The 19,353-nt window shown below is 38.4% G+C and overlaps 1 protein-coding gene across 5 annotated transcripts in view; it reads right to left on the bottom strand.

Annotated features, from left to right (window-relative positions):
* Positions 1-7,431: 7,431 nt before the first annotated feature.
* brsk2a (BR serine/threonine kinase 2a) overlaps positions 7,432-19,353 on the bottom strand; it is a 321,319-nt gene continuing 309,397 nt past the window's right edge. For 3 of the 5 annotated variants that reach the window (XM_039663145.2, XM_089127803.1, XM_039663147.2), the window contains one exon: positions 10,930-11,414. In XM_039663145.2, coding sequence (XP_039519079.2) covers positions 11,203-11,414 — 212 coding nt within the window. In that variant the 3' untranslated portion in view covers positions 10,930-11,202. The other 2 variants (XM_039663149.2, XM_039663146.2) reach the window with 2 other exon arrangements.

The raw sequence follows: 19,353 nt of genomic DNA, 5'->3' as shown, positions 1-19,353 counted from the left end.
ATGAAGAGATCTAGATCCCGGTCCTATCAGTGGCCTAATGAAATTTGATTTATAGTCTACTCTAGAGTGGGTCTTCTCATGAGATCACATGACAAGGTTGTGTTTAGCATATTTCTAATTACTGAGAACATTTCTGGTAAGCATTTTGCATGTTACTGCATCAGTATAAATCAAACACAACTAACATGACATAACACTGTGAACAAAAGGGTGAGTAAATACTGACAGAATTTTCATTTTTGGATGAACTAACCCTTTAAGTTATGGAAGCTTGTTTCCGCCACGGACTTAAATGATTTAAAAGATAGTTGTGACTTTTTATCTCAATATTCTGACTTTGTCACACAAATCTGAGAAAAAAAAGGTCAGAATTGCGAAATACAGGCCAATTCTGAGAAAAATATTACAATAAGCTTGCAAGTGATGGAAACTAGCTTCTATGGAAGCCCTGAACCGTAACGTAAAAAAAGACAAAAAACAAAAACAAAACAACATTCGAGATTAAAGTCGCAATATTTAGAGAGTACAAAAACAGTCTTCCATAGAATTTGCGTGTGTGCTTGCCATTGTTTCACATTGCCGCATACATAATTAATTGTGCATAGCGAGTGTTTCACACTGTGTGTGTGTGTGTGTGTTTTGTTTTAACAAAAGGAAATTCAACAGGTACCAATCTAAAAAATAAATGGTAAAAAAATACTGTTGTGCTTTCGAAAACACCTCAGAAACACTGCCATAAAGTTTGGACCAGATTGTGATAGTACGGCGGAGTCTGTGCGCTCATAGGAACACCATGGTCATTCCTGTTGGTAGATTAGCACCTGTGTAGAATTTTGTTGGAAGCCCAGATATAAAAGTAAAAGCTACTATTATGTGTTGATCCATGGCAGTTCGACTTCACAAATGCATTTCTTTATACACACACACACACACACACACACACACACACACACACACACACACACACACACACACACACGTGCACGCTGAGCCAGTGGACGCGCACTGTTATGAATGCACACACTTCTATGGAAGACTGTATTATTGTAATGTTTTGACTTTATTCTCGAAATATTTCGACTTTAATTTCGAAATGCTAGATTTTTTTTTTTTTTACGTTGCGGTTCAGGGCTTCTATTTTTAACATCGAATTAAAAGGAGTAGTTCACTTTTTAAAAAAAATTGCTGATAATTTACTCACCCTCATGTCATCCAAGATGTCCATGTCTTTCTTTCTTCAGTCGAAAAGAAATTAAGGATTTTGATGAAAACATTCCAGGATTTTTCTCCATATAATGGACTTCAATGGGAACCAAACAGTTCAAGGTCCAAATGAGAGTTTCAGCGCAGCTTCAAAGGGCTTTAAACGACACCAGACAATGAATGACCCATGTCATCAGCTCGTTCTGAGTTGTAGACAGACGTCAGTCACCGAGCGCCACACACAAACACCAGAACCAAAACAAAGAGCTAGTGATGCGTTTACCCCATGTCGTAATCGTAATAACGAGATGGCCACCCCTGACGTTCTACCTGGACCTGTTAACATCCTTAGACTTGGATTAATGTGTTTCTATGTCAACATTATCAATGCCGAAGTGAATCTGCAGATGTTCCCCCCCCCCCCCTAAATGTAATGTTTATCAAAAGCTTATGACAATTTATCATCATATGGGTTCAGCATACAAAAAGGAAACCCTTCACTAACATAAATTCTCAAGTTTTTAACAGACTTTTTTTGAAGAGTTTTGAGCAAGTTATACTCGTTTTTGTTCCCTCTCGCCTTGACTACTTCAATTTATTATAAGGGGAATAAACGGCTCTTTAATAAATCTGTTACAATTGGTACAACATTCTGTTGCTAGACTTGTTATAGGCATTTATGATCACATTACTTCTGTTTTAATGTCCATGCATTAGTTGCCAGTACATTATAGAATAGATTTTAAAATTGTGTAATTTGTTTTTAAAGCTTTGAACAGATTGTAACCAACTTATTTTTCTGACCTTTTAACTTCAAACTCTCAGTCTATTTGAGATCATCTGACAAAAAAAACAAAAAACTGTTGAATGTTACGATTAAAAATCAGGGGCAATGGTGCCTTTGCTACTTACAGGACCAAAACCATGGAATAGTTTACTAAACTGAACCATTTAAGATTTAAGAGAAGAGGCAGATTTTAAATCTAAATTTAAAGTGTACTTATTTGGAATGGCTTAGACCCAGTGAACAAATTTAGGTTCTGGGAACGTCAGTTTTTGGTTCCCAGAACGTTCCAGGAACGTTATCCTTACGTTATAAAAATGGAACCTAAAATAACCTACATGAAACGTTCCTATAACGTTCTTGTTTGGTTCCCAAAAAAATAAACTCATGGGACCATTCGGGAACCAGAGTGATCTCATGAAGTAGCGTATGTATGACACGCCAATTCGTATTTCCATTTTCAGCGTCCTATCAAGACGCATAATAGCTTTTCAGCGTGTTTATGAACGCCGTTGACTTAACGTTATTACTGTGTATGTAAATATATGACTTACCTCAACCCCGTCCCTAAACCTAACCGTCACTGGGGTTAATGCCATTTATGAGGGTTCCCCTACCATCCTAGGGAAAAAAAAGATCGCTCCCCAGATGTAGATCTACATTTTGCTTCGTTTCGCGCGGACATTTGACGGCGTGTACAGAGACGCGGAATCACTCGGACGTTAATGGCGTAGACATTAACGCATACACGCGGATAGCTCAAAATGCGTAGAGATAACACACCACTTGACTCGTATGCTTACGCAAAAGTCATGATGTCATGTTGCGGTAACGTTAGGGGAACGTTCTGTGTTTGCTGTAAACACCTTTATAGTGTTATTGAATTTCTGCTTATTGTTATGTTCTTGATACGTTTTGATGCATTTAACCTTCTTGTTGGCGCGCCCGGCCACCCGCCTTCAGTTCGAGTCCCATTTGGAGCGGGTCAAGTATGACCGGTTACAACACAATGGTCAAATAGTGTAGTTTTATTTATTTTTGCTCTATAAATAAACTGATTGATTGATCGTGTACATATGATTCTAACACTGGCTTGTTTATATTTCACAGGTAGACTTTCATAGAAATGTGTAGACTCCTGACAAACCAAATTTTAAAAATACTCAATGTAAACATTTCAGAGTTCAGATACAAAATGCCCTGTAGTCAATAATTGCGGTTTTGCCCCTACAATGTATTTAGCAGCGGCGCCACTGGATTTTTAGCGTCTCTCAAAATCTTGACGATCAGTAATATCACGACATTCACTTACACACCTAAAAACACTGAGACATGCCTACCGGCGGCGCTGCTAATGTGTTGGCTCCGAATCCACTTGTTGACAAGAAAGGAGGAAATAGCCACATATGGAAATATTTTCGATTAGGCTAAGGTCACGTTGCCATGAGGAGTCGTTCACATAGCGCGTTTTTCTCGGACGTTAGCGGCATTAATAATAGTAATAATAATAATAGTAACCTCCTTTCTTGGCAACTAGTGGATTCGGAGCCAACTCATTAGCAGCGCCGCCGGTCGCCTCAGTGTTTTTAGGTGTGTAAGTGAATGTTGTGATACTGATCATGTGAAGATTTTGCTGCGCCACCGCTAAATACATTGTAGGGGAAACACTGAATAGCATTACATTTCACGTTCCTGGCAGCTAATTCATTACGATGGCCTAACATAGTGTGATCAAACATACAGGTAATACAAAAGCGAATTTACTAGCTGATATATAATTTATATGATTCGTGAATTCTATACATTTCTGGATAGTGAAAATGGGACATCTCCCATACAGTAGTTCCACTCTCCTTAATAGCGTCAACAAGCTTCGTCTTTGTTGTTGTTTCTGGCAGCGAAAACACTTTAACTGGATACTCTCTGGTGTCTCAGACGACATCTTTTCCTGTCGGCCACTGTAACAAATGTTGGTTGCAATTCTCAACCTCACCACTAGATGCCTCTAAAAAATACACAGTGCACCTTTAAAGGGGTCATGAACTGGCTTTTTAAATTTTATTTTATTGTTGTCTGAGGTCAACTTATGACGTTGGCTTGGTTTTTGCATTCAAAAAAATCAAAATGAACAAGTAATAGGCTATTTTGTACACTAGTTTTGAGCCTAGCTAAAAAACGCTCTGATTTTATGGGCGTTTCGCACTGAAGACTTGGAAGTAAACGCCCACTGCTGTGAGTGGATAACAGTTTTGAATATTATAATGAGTTTCAACTAGGGCTGGACGATTAACCGAAAAATAATCGAAACCGAAATTCAGAGCCTATAACCGACGTGATTTTACCATGTCGGTTATTTCGGTTTTTGAATACTATTAATATATCCGCCCACTGTGTGTTAACGTACTTAAAACATAGTAGTCACGTCACTCCACCTCGTCGTCTGCGACATTGAAACAACATGAGCCCCTTTCACACAGCGCGTTGATCCCGGGAAATTGCCAGAACAAACACCTTTGTGAACGCAAACACGGCCCGGGATTGGTGCCGCCAGGTTGGGGACAGAGTAAAAATTGCTTTGTTCAGTATTTAAATAGTCTCTGGTTCAGTCCATGGTTCAGTCACGGAGCGCGCGTTGTGTGAACAAAAGCCGTAGCCTAATCAATGTCGCGTTACAGCCTAAACAAAGTGGTCAAGCGTCAAACTAGACGTGTCAGGCGTGAATTTGACGCGCGATTCGCGTCCGGTGTGAACGTAGCATTATGATGGCGTTTAAGCCGGGATACGGTACGTAATGCGCTAGTTTATGATCGAATCGGATAAAAATAAAATGCACAAGCGTGGTTTTTCGGAAAAGAAATCGCAAATCATAAGCAAACTATAGACGCTGCTGAAACTATAGACGCTGCTGAGATGTCACGTGTCTTTGCGGGTTGTGTGTGAATCGACTCTCTGATTCCTAGAATACTGAGTCAACTCAGCAACAGGAGCTGATTGTACCAAAGAAACACGCGAAAAAAAGAGAGAGACTGACAAACGCCCAGCAACAAGTGCCTCCACTCCACAAAGCAGCTTTCGATAACACAAGCATTTTACAGATGCTATACAATATGAAAAGGATTAGTTTTTTTAGTTTTATACAAGCTCTATTTTACTTTTTAGATGGCAATATTTACAATAATTTATTTTATTTACAAAAATAACTATTTTCTACATTTTTTAAAAATGTTTTTAAATAAGCATTAAAAGCTATCTGTGTGTTTCCTTAGTTTAGAATCTCAGATTATGCACTCTTTCATTAGAAAAAAAAATACATACATATTTACAGAATAAGCCTCGCCAGTGACATATGAGAAAGCAAAAAAAATTAAAATAATCGTTCAATAATCGTAATCGAGGTGACTTGTTCGATTAATCGTGATTTTGATTTTAGTCAAAATCGTTACAGCCCTAGTTTCAACTCACCCGTCGATGCACTTGGGGGAAATTGTTTTGAAAACGTCCAATGTTGTTAAATGGCAACCAGAATGATTTGTGATACATGTTCGACCCAGAGTCTCTGTGTTGCACCATTCCTGTTGGATCCAATGTAGACGGCACAGCACCATTCTTTACTCTTAATCGGTCAGCAAATCCAGTCTTGCTTACAAAACAATCCTCAGTGAAATCAGCCTCATCAGCTGGAACGTCATTAAAAATAAAGTTTATCCATGCAGTCCTATTGGAATCCAGAGGAAGCTTCTGCAGTAACTGTCTTCTTCCACAACCAGGCACTGCACAATATTCTGTATTGCTCGGTAGCTTGATATGGTTTGTCATCACGAGGTAGGCATCTGTGTTATTTAGCTACGCATTACATGAGAATCGGTGGGCAGGGCTAACGGCCATGTTGAAGTAGGCGTTGATCTTCTTCTGCAGGGGTGGTGTTTTATCTTCTTTGACGTCATAGTTCCCCACCTTGAAAAACGAGTCGTTTGCTGAGCCTGGTGTCAATAAAAGCTTTTATTGGACTAACAAGGACGTTTTCAGTTCTGAAACTTAGAGGAAATTCTTATAATATGATGACCTCTTAGATGTCAAAAGCTCAAGGAAAATTTTATTTCTTAGTTCATCACCCCTTTAAGGCATGTTTTTTTTTTTTTTTTTCAAGAGAAAAACCTGATCAAAGATGAGTTTTAAGGGATACAATTATTGACGACAGGGTTACTTTAAGAAGTGGGAAGTGGGGAATTTCCAATAGCACGTGCTAGTATTCACAATTGTGAGATATTGCTTTCAATTCAATAAAAAAAGGTTAATGAGTAACTTTAACGTTACATCTGCTCCAAAAGATGTCAAACGGGATATCAAAAATGTTTGCTTCCTGAATAAATGAATCTGTGCTTGTTTAGAACACGAGGGTTCACAGGGCCTAAATGATTCAGTAACGTGTAACTTAATTCACATAAAAGACAGCCTAACATTACTTGTCGGAATTTACGGGCATAACAATAACCTGCACAAAGAGTCACGAAAAATCCTTACAATATTAACGTTATTCAAAATACAGTGTCCGATAAAATCATTGTCATGGAACTAGTTAACTAACGTTACACCTGTTTGTTTGTACATTTGAGGTAAATCATCCATGGTCACGTAGCAGCCATTACATTGTGGCTATTAAAGTGATACAAAATGATATCTAAAATTAAATAATTTTAATGTCGGCGTCGCGTCTGGTTAAGACAAAAACTCTAATAAACATAGAAAAGATACGTTACCTTTCACTGCATCACAACAACGTCGAATCTATCTTTAACTGGAAGGAACACGCTAACAGCGGAGTGATACAAACGATGAAAGATGTCCCAGTGCTGCCTAGACGCTAACAGCGGAGTGATACACATGATGAAAAAAAGTCCCAGTGCTGCTCGTGGAACGCACGCACTCGGCCAATCAAAGTTGAGAGGACTAGTTGTTGTATAAAAGTAAACAAATAAAACCAGTATTCATGTAATTTCAATGTTATTAAACGTATAACTATAATGACAGGCTGAACATGTATCACTATAAAATAAAATAAAAAGATATCTTATAAAAATAGATATGTATGTTTAGATAGCTTCAATCAGAAAATAAATCAGTTCCTTGAATCATAAAAGTTAATTTCAGCAAATTTGCATGTCTTCACAGTAATTTTGTATAGGCCTAGCCTATATCATGCAGTCATGGGCATATGACTTCTGATGATTGTTTGACTGATAAACCTTCGCCCACACAGTAACATACAATCATGAACACTTGCTAGTACCATCCTATTAAGTGAATCAGTTTATTTTTTTAATTTTTCTCTCTGAAATTGCTCAAAGTTATGATACAAGGGGATTTTTTACAACTTTAAAAGCATGTTCCTGCTCTGCACGGACAATTTTATTTTATTTTCTCATTAAAGTTTTGCTTCAACTGTATAAAATAGGAAAGTTCACAACAGGTATTGCTTTATTTTTGTTTCATTTGAACCAGCTGTCTGTAAAAAGGGGGCCGTGAACATCCAAATCTTTCCTGGTCGATGTACATACAGACAAAAGGAAGCATTTTAGAAACAGATACCACATAGACACTGCTAGCGAGCAAAAGTTGTGTTGTGTCGCTCGCTTACAGGGTATAGTAGAAAACGTGACAGGGAAACAGAAAGAAAAAAAATCGCAGAGAGACTAACAGAGGTTAAAAGTGATGGCAGTTTTTTTTTTCCATTTAAAGATTGCAGATCTGAGAAAATAGTGCGACTTTTAAGAATAGTTACATTAAAGCCATGCAAAGAAAATGCGTGCATGCACACAGCAATACAAGTCAAAAGCAAAGAGCAGGAACGGCCATCAACTTTCCCGTAGGCCACAACATCATATTTACAGTAGAACTGATCCAAGAACAGCTTTTTTGTCATCCATTGTACACACACAATGATATGAAGCTGACATTGATATCGAGAAGGTCATTTCCTCCCCATAGAGGCTAAACTACATTCTTAAATTATTGTTAAATGAGCTTTTTTTGTGGTTTGTTTGTTTTTACATACTATTTTGTTCTCTTTTAAAGCTAGGAAAGAAAGATTCGTAAAGTCCACGGTACTTTTACAAATCAAGACATTAGAAAGTTTCTTTAAACAAACAAAATTGTGTTGCCCTGATACAAACAAACACATTATTGTCATAAATAAATAAATAAATAACATTCAAGTTTTCATGTATATAACTGGATGATAATAAATAAGGACAGAAATAAACAGAAGGAAAAAAATACAAAAATATTCACAATGTATTCAACATTTTTTTTAGTATCTGCTGGTAGCGAACATGAGACATTATCAGAAAAAAAAGAGAAAAAAATAAAAAAAAATGATTAAACACTGTATTTCAGTGTCTAACCAAATTGATTAAATGAAACAAATTGTTCCATCAGGTAATAAATACAGAAATACAAGGGTTAAATAATAATTCAATAAAGACTAGCAACACAAGATTTCAAATCTGAATCTACAACAGAACTAAAGCTAGTGCCACATCTAGACATTTTATTTGTACATAATTATGTTCAATCTGTACAACAGAGATTCATTCATTAGGATAAATTCATTCAGTACTATCCCCCCACCCCACCCCATCCCATCCCGAGTCCCAAACTCACTTAAACCATGTTTCAGTCCTTTTGCAGCAATGATTTAAGATCAAGTGATGTTCTTCAAACATAAAGTCATAAATAAATAAAAGATCGCAAACTGAAACGATACAATTTGAAAAAAAATCCACATCCCCAGGACAAGCTCTCAAAGTCATCTTTTCCTTCTGGAGGACGTGTTTCGTTTTTTTTTCTTCTTATGAATCTGAGTGCAAACATCCTAGAGCTGTGTGAATGTGTGTTCATGTCTAGTATTTTGAGTGTGATTTTGTTCCAAACCTAGCGAGCTGCCTTGCTGTCTACTGCCTTCTAAAGCAAGATACACATATGATTCTTTCTTTTCGGATGGTTTTCCAAATTTTTATGATGAAATAACTCCTGAAAATTTGTCCTAGATGGCAAAATCATGGTCAAAAGTGTGTGCACCAGGCTTTTGATGGTTTCCTGAATCGTAACCCCATAAGTGAACTCTGTGTGATATAAACAGCATGGGAGACTTCGAACTGATCTGACTTTAGTAGAGTTGCCATGTTGCTAAGCTCACATATGCCCAGCTCAATTGATTTCAACAGAGTTTGACATTAGCATGTTGCTACATGCTATCAGCACCATTCTCTAAATGTGCATAAAAATAAATAAACAAATATTGGGTAAGATAGTCCTCATTTTAATTAGACTGATTAAAGTGCTTAGCCTGCCATGTTGAATGATTTTTTTGCACAAAGTTTATTGCATTGCAGTAAGGGACTGCATTATAATGTGATCAAAGTGAGGTATCCAGACATCCCACCCTGCAAAAACTCATTTCCGGGAGATAGTGCAACACCCACCATAATATCTAAAAAATTATATTATACTATTATATTCATTCACATAAGCTGCCTAATACGGGTTTGTTCATTATCCCTGCGCCAAAATTGAAAGTGATGTAGTTGAGTGTGACAAAATAAGGGCAGAGTGTCTTCAAAAAATCACAATGTGGTCACAGAAGACGCATTTGAAACGTGGGATAATCCAACGCTATCTCATGAACAATTCGTACGAATTTGTACGAGTGAGTTAAAGGTGGCTAATTCGTATGATTTGTCCAATGATGGGTAGGTTTAGGGGTGAGGTCAGAAGTAGGTAATTCGTTTGAATTTGTACGAATTAGCTACCTCTTAAAACTCCTACGAATTAGCCACCTCGTAAAACCCGTATGAATTAGCCACCTCATAAAACCCGAACGAATTTGCCACCTTGGAAAACCCGTACGAATTAGCCACCTCGGAATTAGCCACCTCATAAAACCCGTACGAATTAGCCACCTCGTAAAACCCGTACGAATTAGCCACCTCGTAAAATCCGTACGAATTAGCCACCTCGTAAAACCTGTACGAATTAGCCACCTCGGAATTAGCCACCTCATAAAACCCGTACGAATTAGCCACCTCGTAAAACCCGTACGAATTAGCCACCTCGTAAAATCCGTACGAATTAGCCACCTCGTAAAACCTGTACGAATTAGCCACCTCGGAATTAGCCACCTCATAAAACCCGTACGAATTAGCCACCTCGTAAAACCCGTACGAATTAGCCACCTCGTAAAATCCGTACGAATTAGCCACCTCGTAAAACCTGTACGAATTAGCCACCTCGGAATTAGCCACCTCATAAAACCCGTACGAATTAGCCACCTCGTAAAACCCGTACGAATTAGCTACCTCGTAAAACTCGTATGAATTAGCCACCTCGTAAAACCCGAACGAATTGCAGTGAGACGGGTGGGATAATCCCAGGTGATACTGTAATGCGTCTTGGCTGACCACTTGTGATTGGTTGACCAAAAATGCATCTAATACCACATGGAAACAGGCTTTCTCTCTCGCTTGATCGATTTCCAGGATATTGTATATAATACTGCATCCATCAGGGACTCGCTATCAATCGACTCCTGGACCTTCTGGGACAGGTGGGATGTCTGGGTACAGTATCTTAGAGGCAGCTAACTAAGTTTTGGAACAGAGTCTGTTGGAGCAGCCAGTTCCCACCAGCTGGTTGACCATTTTAACAGGTTAGGATGCTGAGATGATGGTAGGGCAAGCGATGTCTGTATTTGTATTTTAGTCCAGCGTCAAGCGTGGAGAGACCGGAGAGTGGGAAGGGAAGAGTGTGACGAAGGATGAAGTGTCCATCTCCTTGGTAACCTGCTTGTTCGTCATGAAAAGTGCCGTCTGTCAATAAATGTCCGTCACAGGATGTGCAGGGAAGTGGGGCAGCGTTTTAATAAGTTTTCTGGATAATGCCTAGCAGCAAAGACAAGTCGTCACAAAGGTGAGGAAAACGGGAAGGCAGAGGTAAAAGACATGAAAACATCTTGGGTAGAAACAACAGGGGTTCTGGAAGGGGCTGGCAAACTCAACTGACATGACAAGAGGAAATGTGTCTGGATTTGTGTCATAACTTGTTTTGAAACAATCATTCCATCCTACAAAAGTTTGTCCGAATATAAATCCCATCACCTCTAAGACATATTTTAGTGCTTTTATGTAGGGTACGTTTGAAAAAGCTTGATTGGTAAAGTGTTAGGGCTGCTCCTGTATCCCAAAGGATGCCACCAGCTTGGCATTGTCCCTGGGATTGCCCGCTGGGCATTTAGAGTCACTAGGCTGAGGGTCGTGGCGACAGGCGTTAGATGGGTGTCTGTTGGGCGAGCCAGGTGGGAGAGGCACCTGGCCATTCTTCTCGTCTGAAAAAAGTTGTTTAATTACGTCAAAGAAGTTACTCAATGGGCTGCCTAGGTACACAGATAGGAAGAAAAGGAAAAAAAGAGAGAACAAAGAAATGAACAATGGATTCACACAAGGAGAAATGGACAGAAAGGGGAAAAGAGATAGGATAGGGAAGAAGACTACGACTTGGAGAAGCTTTGAGGGCCACACTAACTTTTCAAATTCTGTACAAGAAATTAGGCCTCTCTGGTTAGACCAGTTAAAACCAGCTTAAGGTTGTACCTACTGTAGCTGGTAGCCAATAGAAGTTGAGCAACAGCAACATAACTAGTTAAAGTTTAGATGGTTGATAAGCTGGACTAGCAGATGGTGGGAACCTAGCTGAGCGAATAGGCCATCTAGGACGAGATACATCGCCTTGACCACCAAAAACATGCATAGCATGTTAATTTCTAGACCAAATTTTATTAGGTTCCCACTGGCTGGTCAACCAAATGAACCATCTTACTTCACCACCTTAAGCTGGTATGACCTGCTTTTTTCCAGTAACGTCCTTGACCAACACGGTGTTACACATCAGCCAGGTCAACCATCTATATCAGCTTAGACCAGTTAGAGACAAGCTACTGTGTTCACAAACGAAACTATCACCTTAAAGTCAACGTGAATCAGCATTTGCAACCCATTTTACCTCTGCCACAACATAGCTCCAAGTCATACAGAATATTCAAGCACACAAATCAGCTAATTTTCCTTAACAGGGATTTACTTGGTGAGGTTTAGGATGGAGTCCAGTTGCAGTTGATTGTTGAAGATTACTTTTGAGGAGCCCTTTTCACCATGAATTGGAGGCTGAAGGTCAAGTTCATCCTAAAAGTATCTTAATGGTAAAATGCATTTTTCATATATGCTGTAATTTGCTAATATTGAAGTACCATATACTTAACTCATTAGCTATTGGTGAGACAACAGTACCTAAAACAGATAAACTGCTTTGGCTAACACTATTTTTGGCCTAGGTGAAGACAGTTGAAAAGGCAAGTTGCTTAAAGAGATAGTTCACTTAAAAATTCAAATTATGTCATCATTTACCCACCCTCAAGTTGTTTCAAACCTGTTTGAATTTAGTTCTTCTGCTGAACACAATAAGATAATTTGAAGAATGTTGGAAACACGACAGTTGATGGACCCCATTGACTTCCATAGTAGGGAAACAAATACTACGGATGTCAATGGGGGTCCATCAACTGTCTGGTTACCGACATTGTCCAAAATATCTTCTTTTGTGGTCAGCAGAAGAACTAAATTCATACAGGTTTGAAGCAACTTTAGGGTGAGACATATTGTTTTCATTTTTAAGTGAGCTATTCCTTTAAAGGAGTAGTTCACTTAAAAAAAATGTCATTGTGTCAAATGTCAAATGTCATCATCCCATGTCATCCAAGATGTCCACGTCTTTCTTTCTTCAGTCGAAAATAAATGAAAGTTTTTGATAAAAACATTCCAGGATTTTCTCCATTATAATGGACTTCAATGGGAAACAAGTTTCAGTGCAGCTTCAAAGGCCTTTAAACGACACCAGACTATGAATAAGGGTCTTATCTAGGACCCTTCGAGTCATGACTCGAAAAAAGATTTGTTCATTTTGATGAACGAGTTTGAACAGGAGAGTCAGCATCACAGAACAGAGCAAGGCGAGCATTTAAGCTTATAAAACTTAAACTTTTGTATTTATTTTTTTAAATGACAGCTCGTTTCGCTAGATAAGACCCTTATTCATCGTCTGGTGTCGTTTAAAGCCCTTTGAAGCTGCACTGAAACTCTCATTTGGACCTTGAACCGTTTGGTTCCCATTGAATTCCATTATATGGAGAAAATCCTGGAATGTTTTCATCAAAAACCTTAATTTCTTTTCGACTGAAGAAAGAAAGACATGGACATCTTGGATGACATGGGGGTGAGTAAATTATCAGCAAAAGTTTTTTTTAAAAAAGTGAACTACTCCTTTAAGCAAGGTATTTCGCTTTTCCAAAAGATCAACATTTGCTTTTTTTTTCTTTGCAGTAATGTGCACTGGAAATCATCTGCAATAAGACCAGGAACATGTGTTAAGACAGTAAATAGGGTTGGGTTCAATTCCATGCTGACTTTAAATTGGATTTCCTGGTAGGGGTGAAGCACATGGGCACACAGGCTTTATATAGCCAACACGAGAGAGGCTAGATAATTAGAAAAGGCTCTAAAGTAATGAGTGAAGCGATGTGTCATCTGTACATCTGTCACTGCAGAAAGAATGACACATAGATCAGTCAGGAAACCCACACATGGGTGGAACGTACCCTTTCATCTTTATTCTGCTCACTTCTCAGTCACATTATAAGCCTGTGAAGTGTCATCTGTCTGGTTCAATTATACACCATATTCCACAGGCGGAATATACAACAAGATATCATCATGAAGCAATGCTGTATTTTCTATAATTATGTAAATGAAAAATCTTTGATGGATAGAAAGGCTACAATGTCTACAAACATTTTCCGTATGCCAATACAGAAACTGATAAGCAATTATTTAAACAAGCTAATAATTAATTAAAGCTGCAATACCTAAGATTTAGATGCCGCTAGAGGGCGCTACATTCAAAACAACAACAACGGCTTTGCTTGATGACGACGTGGAGGAACGCGGAATGATGGGAACTGTTGTTTTCAACTCCACCGTGGATAAATCAGTCAGACGGGAATCGAAAATTAGTTGTCATGGATGAGGTAAAGTTCGATTTCAATAAACGTTGCGTTTAATGACATGCTTGTTTTTCATTAAACTGAAATAACCGCAAGAAAAGTCAGGTTTAAAAGTAAATTAGTTACTGTACGAGTCACTAGACGAAGCTATGGTGGAGAGGGTTTGAAGGGGCAGGTCTCTTGCAAGGAGTTGACGTGGCTGGTCCTCCTTGGTAACTTTATAAAAATAAAAAATCAATTTAATGTACATTTGACACATCTTTTCATGTCGTGTAAGTATTCAACCACAGCTACAGTTTCACAAAATTAACGTTAAGGGGGTCGCACACCGGACAAGAAGCTTTAAAAATCGAAAACATTATTATCTATAAGTGTAACGTTACACATACCGGCGGCGCCATTTGGCGTCTGTCCGCGGTGCCCAGCAACAACGCCTCAGGACCGTGTTCAAAATCCTGCTGCGCCACAGAGTGCCATTTACATAGTTTTTATATAAAATTTTAATTATTTTTGTCTCAAATCGTTGCTAATGGATCCTGACTTCGCCCTATGCTGCAATATGCATTTAGTTTTGCAGTCATTTACAGAAATCAGCTGCTTGAATGACAATTGCTGATGTTATTATTCGATTTTTCAGGTGAGATTCTCAATTCATTCTGTGAACAGATCTCTGAGGTAAAGTTTTCAGAATGCTAACTCAGCAACGATTGTATTTAATTGTACAGTACAATCATAACATAGAACAGACATTATCTTCATTTCCTGTCATTAAACATAACAATATTGCTGGCCATACACTGATGAGAAAGTGCGCGTCCGGTGTTCGATAACGTTACTGTGGAGTTGTCCTAAACGTGGCGCGACGCTTCTCGTCCGGTGTGTGACCCCCTTTACAGCCAACAGTTCACATTCCGAGAATAAATGAAAAGAATAATTGTGCTCCATTCCATAACAAATGCGCGAAACAAGCTGACGTTTGTTGCTTGATAGACGCTAACGCACAACTACAACTACCGCATTTGTCCAGGACTACACGTAGTACGAGCGGAAACCGAGGTAAGCGGATATGATGCGATTGACTGGCGACTCCCAGCTCACCCCTGCTCATACGCCCCGTTTCCTTGGTTAAAATCTCAATTTTCTCACGATTTAAACATTGTTTGAAACATTTGGAATATTGTGAGTTATCATCATAACTAAATATACAACACTGGCCTTGTGATTTTGGGATATTTGAATGCAAAAATCGTAGGTATTCCACCTTTAACAACAAAGAATAAATCACAAGAGCAAATGCAGTATCTACTTCTTTCACTTGTTCTAGCAGACTTTGTGTCAACTTTTTGTTTCTCGAGAGGCTGCTAAAAACATGCGCATCCTGATTCATTAATTCTGGCGACTGGAAACGGATATTTTCAAAAGTTCTTGGCATTTGTGTGTAATATGCACCAGCCGGTCTGGTCCATCTGAGGCTCAGACTGGCCTTCAGCAATCTCTGACTGCATGAGATAACCCCCTATAGTGTACTTGACTTCAGATTCTTCCAATCTCATGACTACACATGCAACCCTAACTACACAAACTGCGACGTCAGTAGGGTTCATTTGAGCATCATCAGAGCCTCTGGTGCACATATGTATAGCCTCGTCTGTTTGGCGCACATAGCCAAGAAACTAAGACCAGGTTTGTAAGCCACACACACTAAGGCCGTGTGTCCACCAAAGCGTTTTTATCCAGCTGAAGACGCCGTGCTTTGAGCGGATGAGAGCGTTTTGGCAGCGCAGCGTTTTTTTGTTTTTTTTTTCGTAGACGTAACGTTGCTATGGTACAGAATAGACCATTTCGCAAGATGTAAACAACACTGGTCCAGAAACACTTCCTGTTTCAGTTTGTAACTGTTTTCTTTATTTCACATGTAAAGGAAACATCTTAAAGATGTTTGTTTAACTTTTTGATTAAGTTTTATATGTTCTGTTGGTTGTATTATATCCCAGCTTTTATGTAGTGTTAAAAAACTGAAACAGGAAGTGCTTCTGGACCAGTGTTGTTTACATCTTGGGAAATGGTCTATATCTGCTGCACAGTTTACTTGTAACTATTTTCGCAGATAATTTGTTTCATACTAAAAATGTATTTTTCATCCATTTTGTTCGGTTAGCTCTGCTGGTTGATGTCGTTGTACAGAAAGAATGTTGTGACAGTTGGTCGGTGTGGTATTAGTCCCGCCCCTCCTCCACTGTGATTGGACGGCTGGGTAAAAAGTGAAAGTGATGAGCGCTGCGTTTTGAACATTTTTCAACTCTTGGCGACCAGTAAAAAATGCTGAAAAATAAAAAAACGCTCAGCGCCTCGTTACGCTCATGGCGTTTAAAAAATGCGGCGCTCCCATTGAAAACAATTGAAAACATACGCCAGGCGCGTGGAAAAATGCTTTGGTGGACACACGGCCTAAGTATGTACTTTGACCACCAGTTTCTGTTGTGCACATCTTAGTGTTTTAGTGGACACAAAACTTAAAGGATTAGTTCACTTTTGAAAAAACTTTTGCTGATAATTTATTCATCCCCATGTCATCCAAGATGTCCATGTCTTTCTTTCCTCAGTCGAAAAGAAATTAAGGTTTTTGATGAAAACATTCCAGGATTTTTCTCCTTATAATGGACTTCCATGGGAACCAGGTCCAACCGAGGTCCAAACGACAGTTAATAACAGTTTCAGATGCAGCTTCAAATGTCTTTAAACGACACCAGACGATGAATAAGGGTCTTATCATGCGAAACGATCGGTTATTTCAAAGCTTATTCCAAAAATGTAACTTTTCTAAGGACAAATGCTAGCCTTTCTCCATTCTGTGAGGCGTGTTTGCAACGTCACGTAATACATAATTACGTTCAAAAGGTCACGGGCGACGTAGCCAGAAGTACAGAGTCAGAGTGTTTACAAGTTGAACGCATAGGTTGAACGTGAAAACTAACTCAAACGCCATTTACAAAAAAGGAATTAAAAGGTAAAACAACGATGTCGGACGATTTTGATTCTGTACTTCCGGCTACGTCGCCCGTGACCTTTTGAACGTAATTACGTATTACGTGACGTTGCAAACGCGCCTCACAATATATTACAAGGCTAGCATTTGTCCTTAGAAAAGTTACATTTTTTGGATAAGCTTTGAAATAACCGATCGTTTCGCATGATAAGACCCTTATTCATCGTTTGGTGTCGTTTAAAGACATTTGAAGCTGCATCTGAAACTGTTATTAACTGTCGTTTGGACCTCGGTTAGACCTGGTTCCCATTGAAGTCCGTTATTAGGAGAAAAATCCTGGAATGTTTTCATCAAAAACCTTAATTTCTTTTCGACTGAAGAAAGAAAGACATGGACATCTTGGATGACATGGGGGTGCGTAAATTATCAGCAAAAGTTTTTTCAAAAGTGAACTAATCCTTTAAAGAAAACTAAATAAAACTGTGCTGCTCTCACTGATTCAATCACGTTCCATGTGAAAGGGTATTTGTGAGTGCACTTTAAATTGGACTAATAAATGACATGCGTGATTACAAGTGTTGTGATTATAACAGGTTTATAAGGAAAAATGCAGTGTGCATAATAAAGTAATTCAGTGGCCCCAAAAACCATTTGGACACTTAAAGGGATAGTTCACCCAAACTTAAAAGTTCTGTCCTCGTTTACTCATGTCTGCAGAAAACAGAAAGTCACGCAGGTTTTAAATGATATAACGGTAGTAAATAGCTTTGATGACATTTTGGGATATTGTATAAAAAACGCTGAATGGAAACGCCAAGACGCGCAAAAATTCACATTAAAAACCCTTACGCGCTTAATTGAGGAGAACCACCAATAAGAAGTCCTACATAAACTACTATGGAAAACATTTACCGATTAAACCACAAAAAAACTCATGTGACTCTGCCTTAACAGTGGATATGATTGTATAAATGGACTAACCAGTGCACAGCATCTCAAATGCTGGTTTGATAAAAGGACCTCCCAGAAGCGTCTCAAGCAGATGCGTTCCCAAAAACCAACCGAACGAAGATAACAGATAATTTATGTCATTTATGATGGAGGAAAAAATAGCCACAGTGGCTTCCCCGATTGCAGCACATTTTGTCAATTTTGCACCAATTTCCCGGGTTAAATTCACAACTTTGGATGGAAACATATATTGGTGACGGAATCGTAATTGTTGAGTGAACTACCCTTTAAGTCTTAAACTGTCTGAATGTCATTGTATTAAACTGATGGTTTTGTCATAATAATGGAAATATCGCTTTGAATATTGTGTTGGACCACTGTATTAGATAACACAATATGAAAGCAAGTGGCTTATATTTTAAAGAATGATAGCACAAGCATTTTTTTTTTGTAAATGCCAAGTGGATTGATTTTTTTAGCTAATGCAAAGACATTCACACATTTTTAAGTGTTAAGTGTTTCAATACTCTTTTTTTCCAATTTAATTGTGCAATTTGGTGTAATTAACACACAAGCCGTAAGAGTCTTACCACACTTTGACTTTGCGACTTTACTCGTTTTTGCAGCACACTGAGAGTTCTCTGGATACATGTGAGAGAGAGAGAAACGCGTCTTGACACTGAACACAACTTGCGCAAATAACAACAGCCTTAACCCTCTGGGGTTGTTCGGCCCAAATGGACCCGAAGAATTTAAATATTTTTTTTTTTTAAATCACAGCTTCCTCGGAATGGTCCAAAATTTGGTGACTTTGTTGGTATTTGGTATTTGAACACCCCAAAAAATTGGGGACAGGATGTGAGTAGTCTAAGTGGTTGTAAAAAAAATAGTCACACTTGGGGTGTTCGGGTCCAAATGGACCCATGGAAAATGAAAAATTGGCAAAAATGTGAAAATACTCCAGTTTTTTTGTGCGTACAATCTACAAATCAGGCACAATCTTGAAAAAAAGCACACAACAGTAAAGGGGTGAATCTATAAAACATCAAGAGTGCAAAATAGACACATTCAGACACACAAACACACTTTTATACACAAACACACCAAAAAATTCAGATTATACATGTGTTTTGCATTTTTAAAATGCTCATTTTGTCCACCAGATGGCATCCATCTCATTTCAAAAATTGCTTTTATGAGGCCTAGGCTCGACTCTGAAATGAAATACAGCTTTAAAAAAATATATATATTTTTATTTTTTAAAATATTTTTTCTATCATGTTCAATGGGGGGAAATTTTGTCATAATTATTGCATTAATACT

The sequence above is a fragment of the Pimephales promelas genome, chromosome 25 (genome assembly GCF_988280905.1).
Source record: "Pimephales promelas chromosome 25, fPimPro1.hap1.1, whole genome shotgun sequence".
In the NCBI taxonomy this organism is placed as follows: Eukaryota; Metazoa; Chordata; class Actinopteri; order Cypriniformes; family Leuciscidae; genus Pimephales; species Pimephales promelas.
This window is presented reverse-complemented; position numbering and strand designations above follow the sequence as displayed.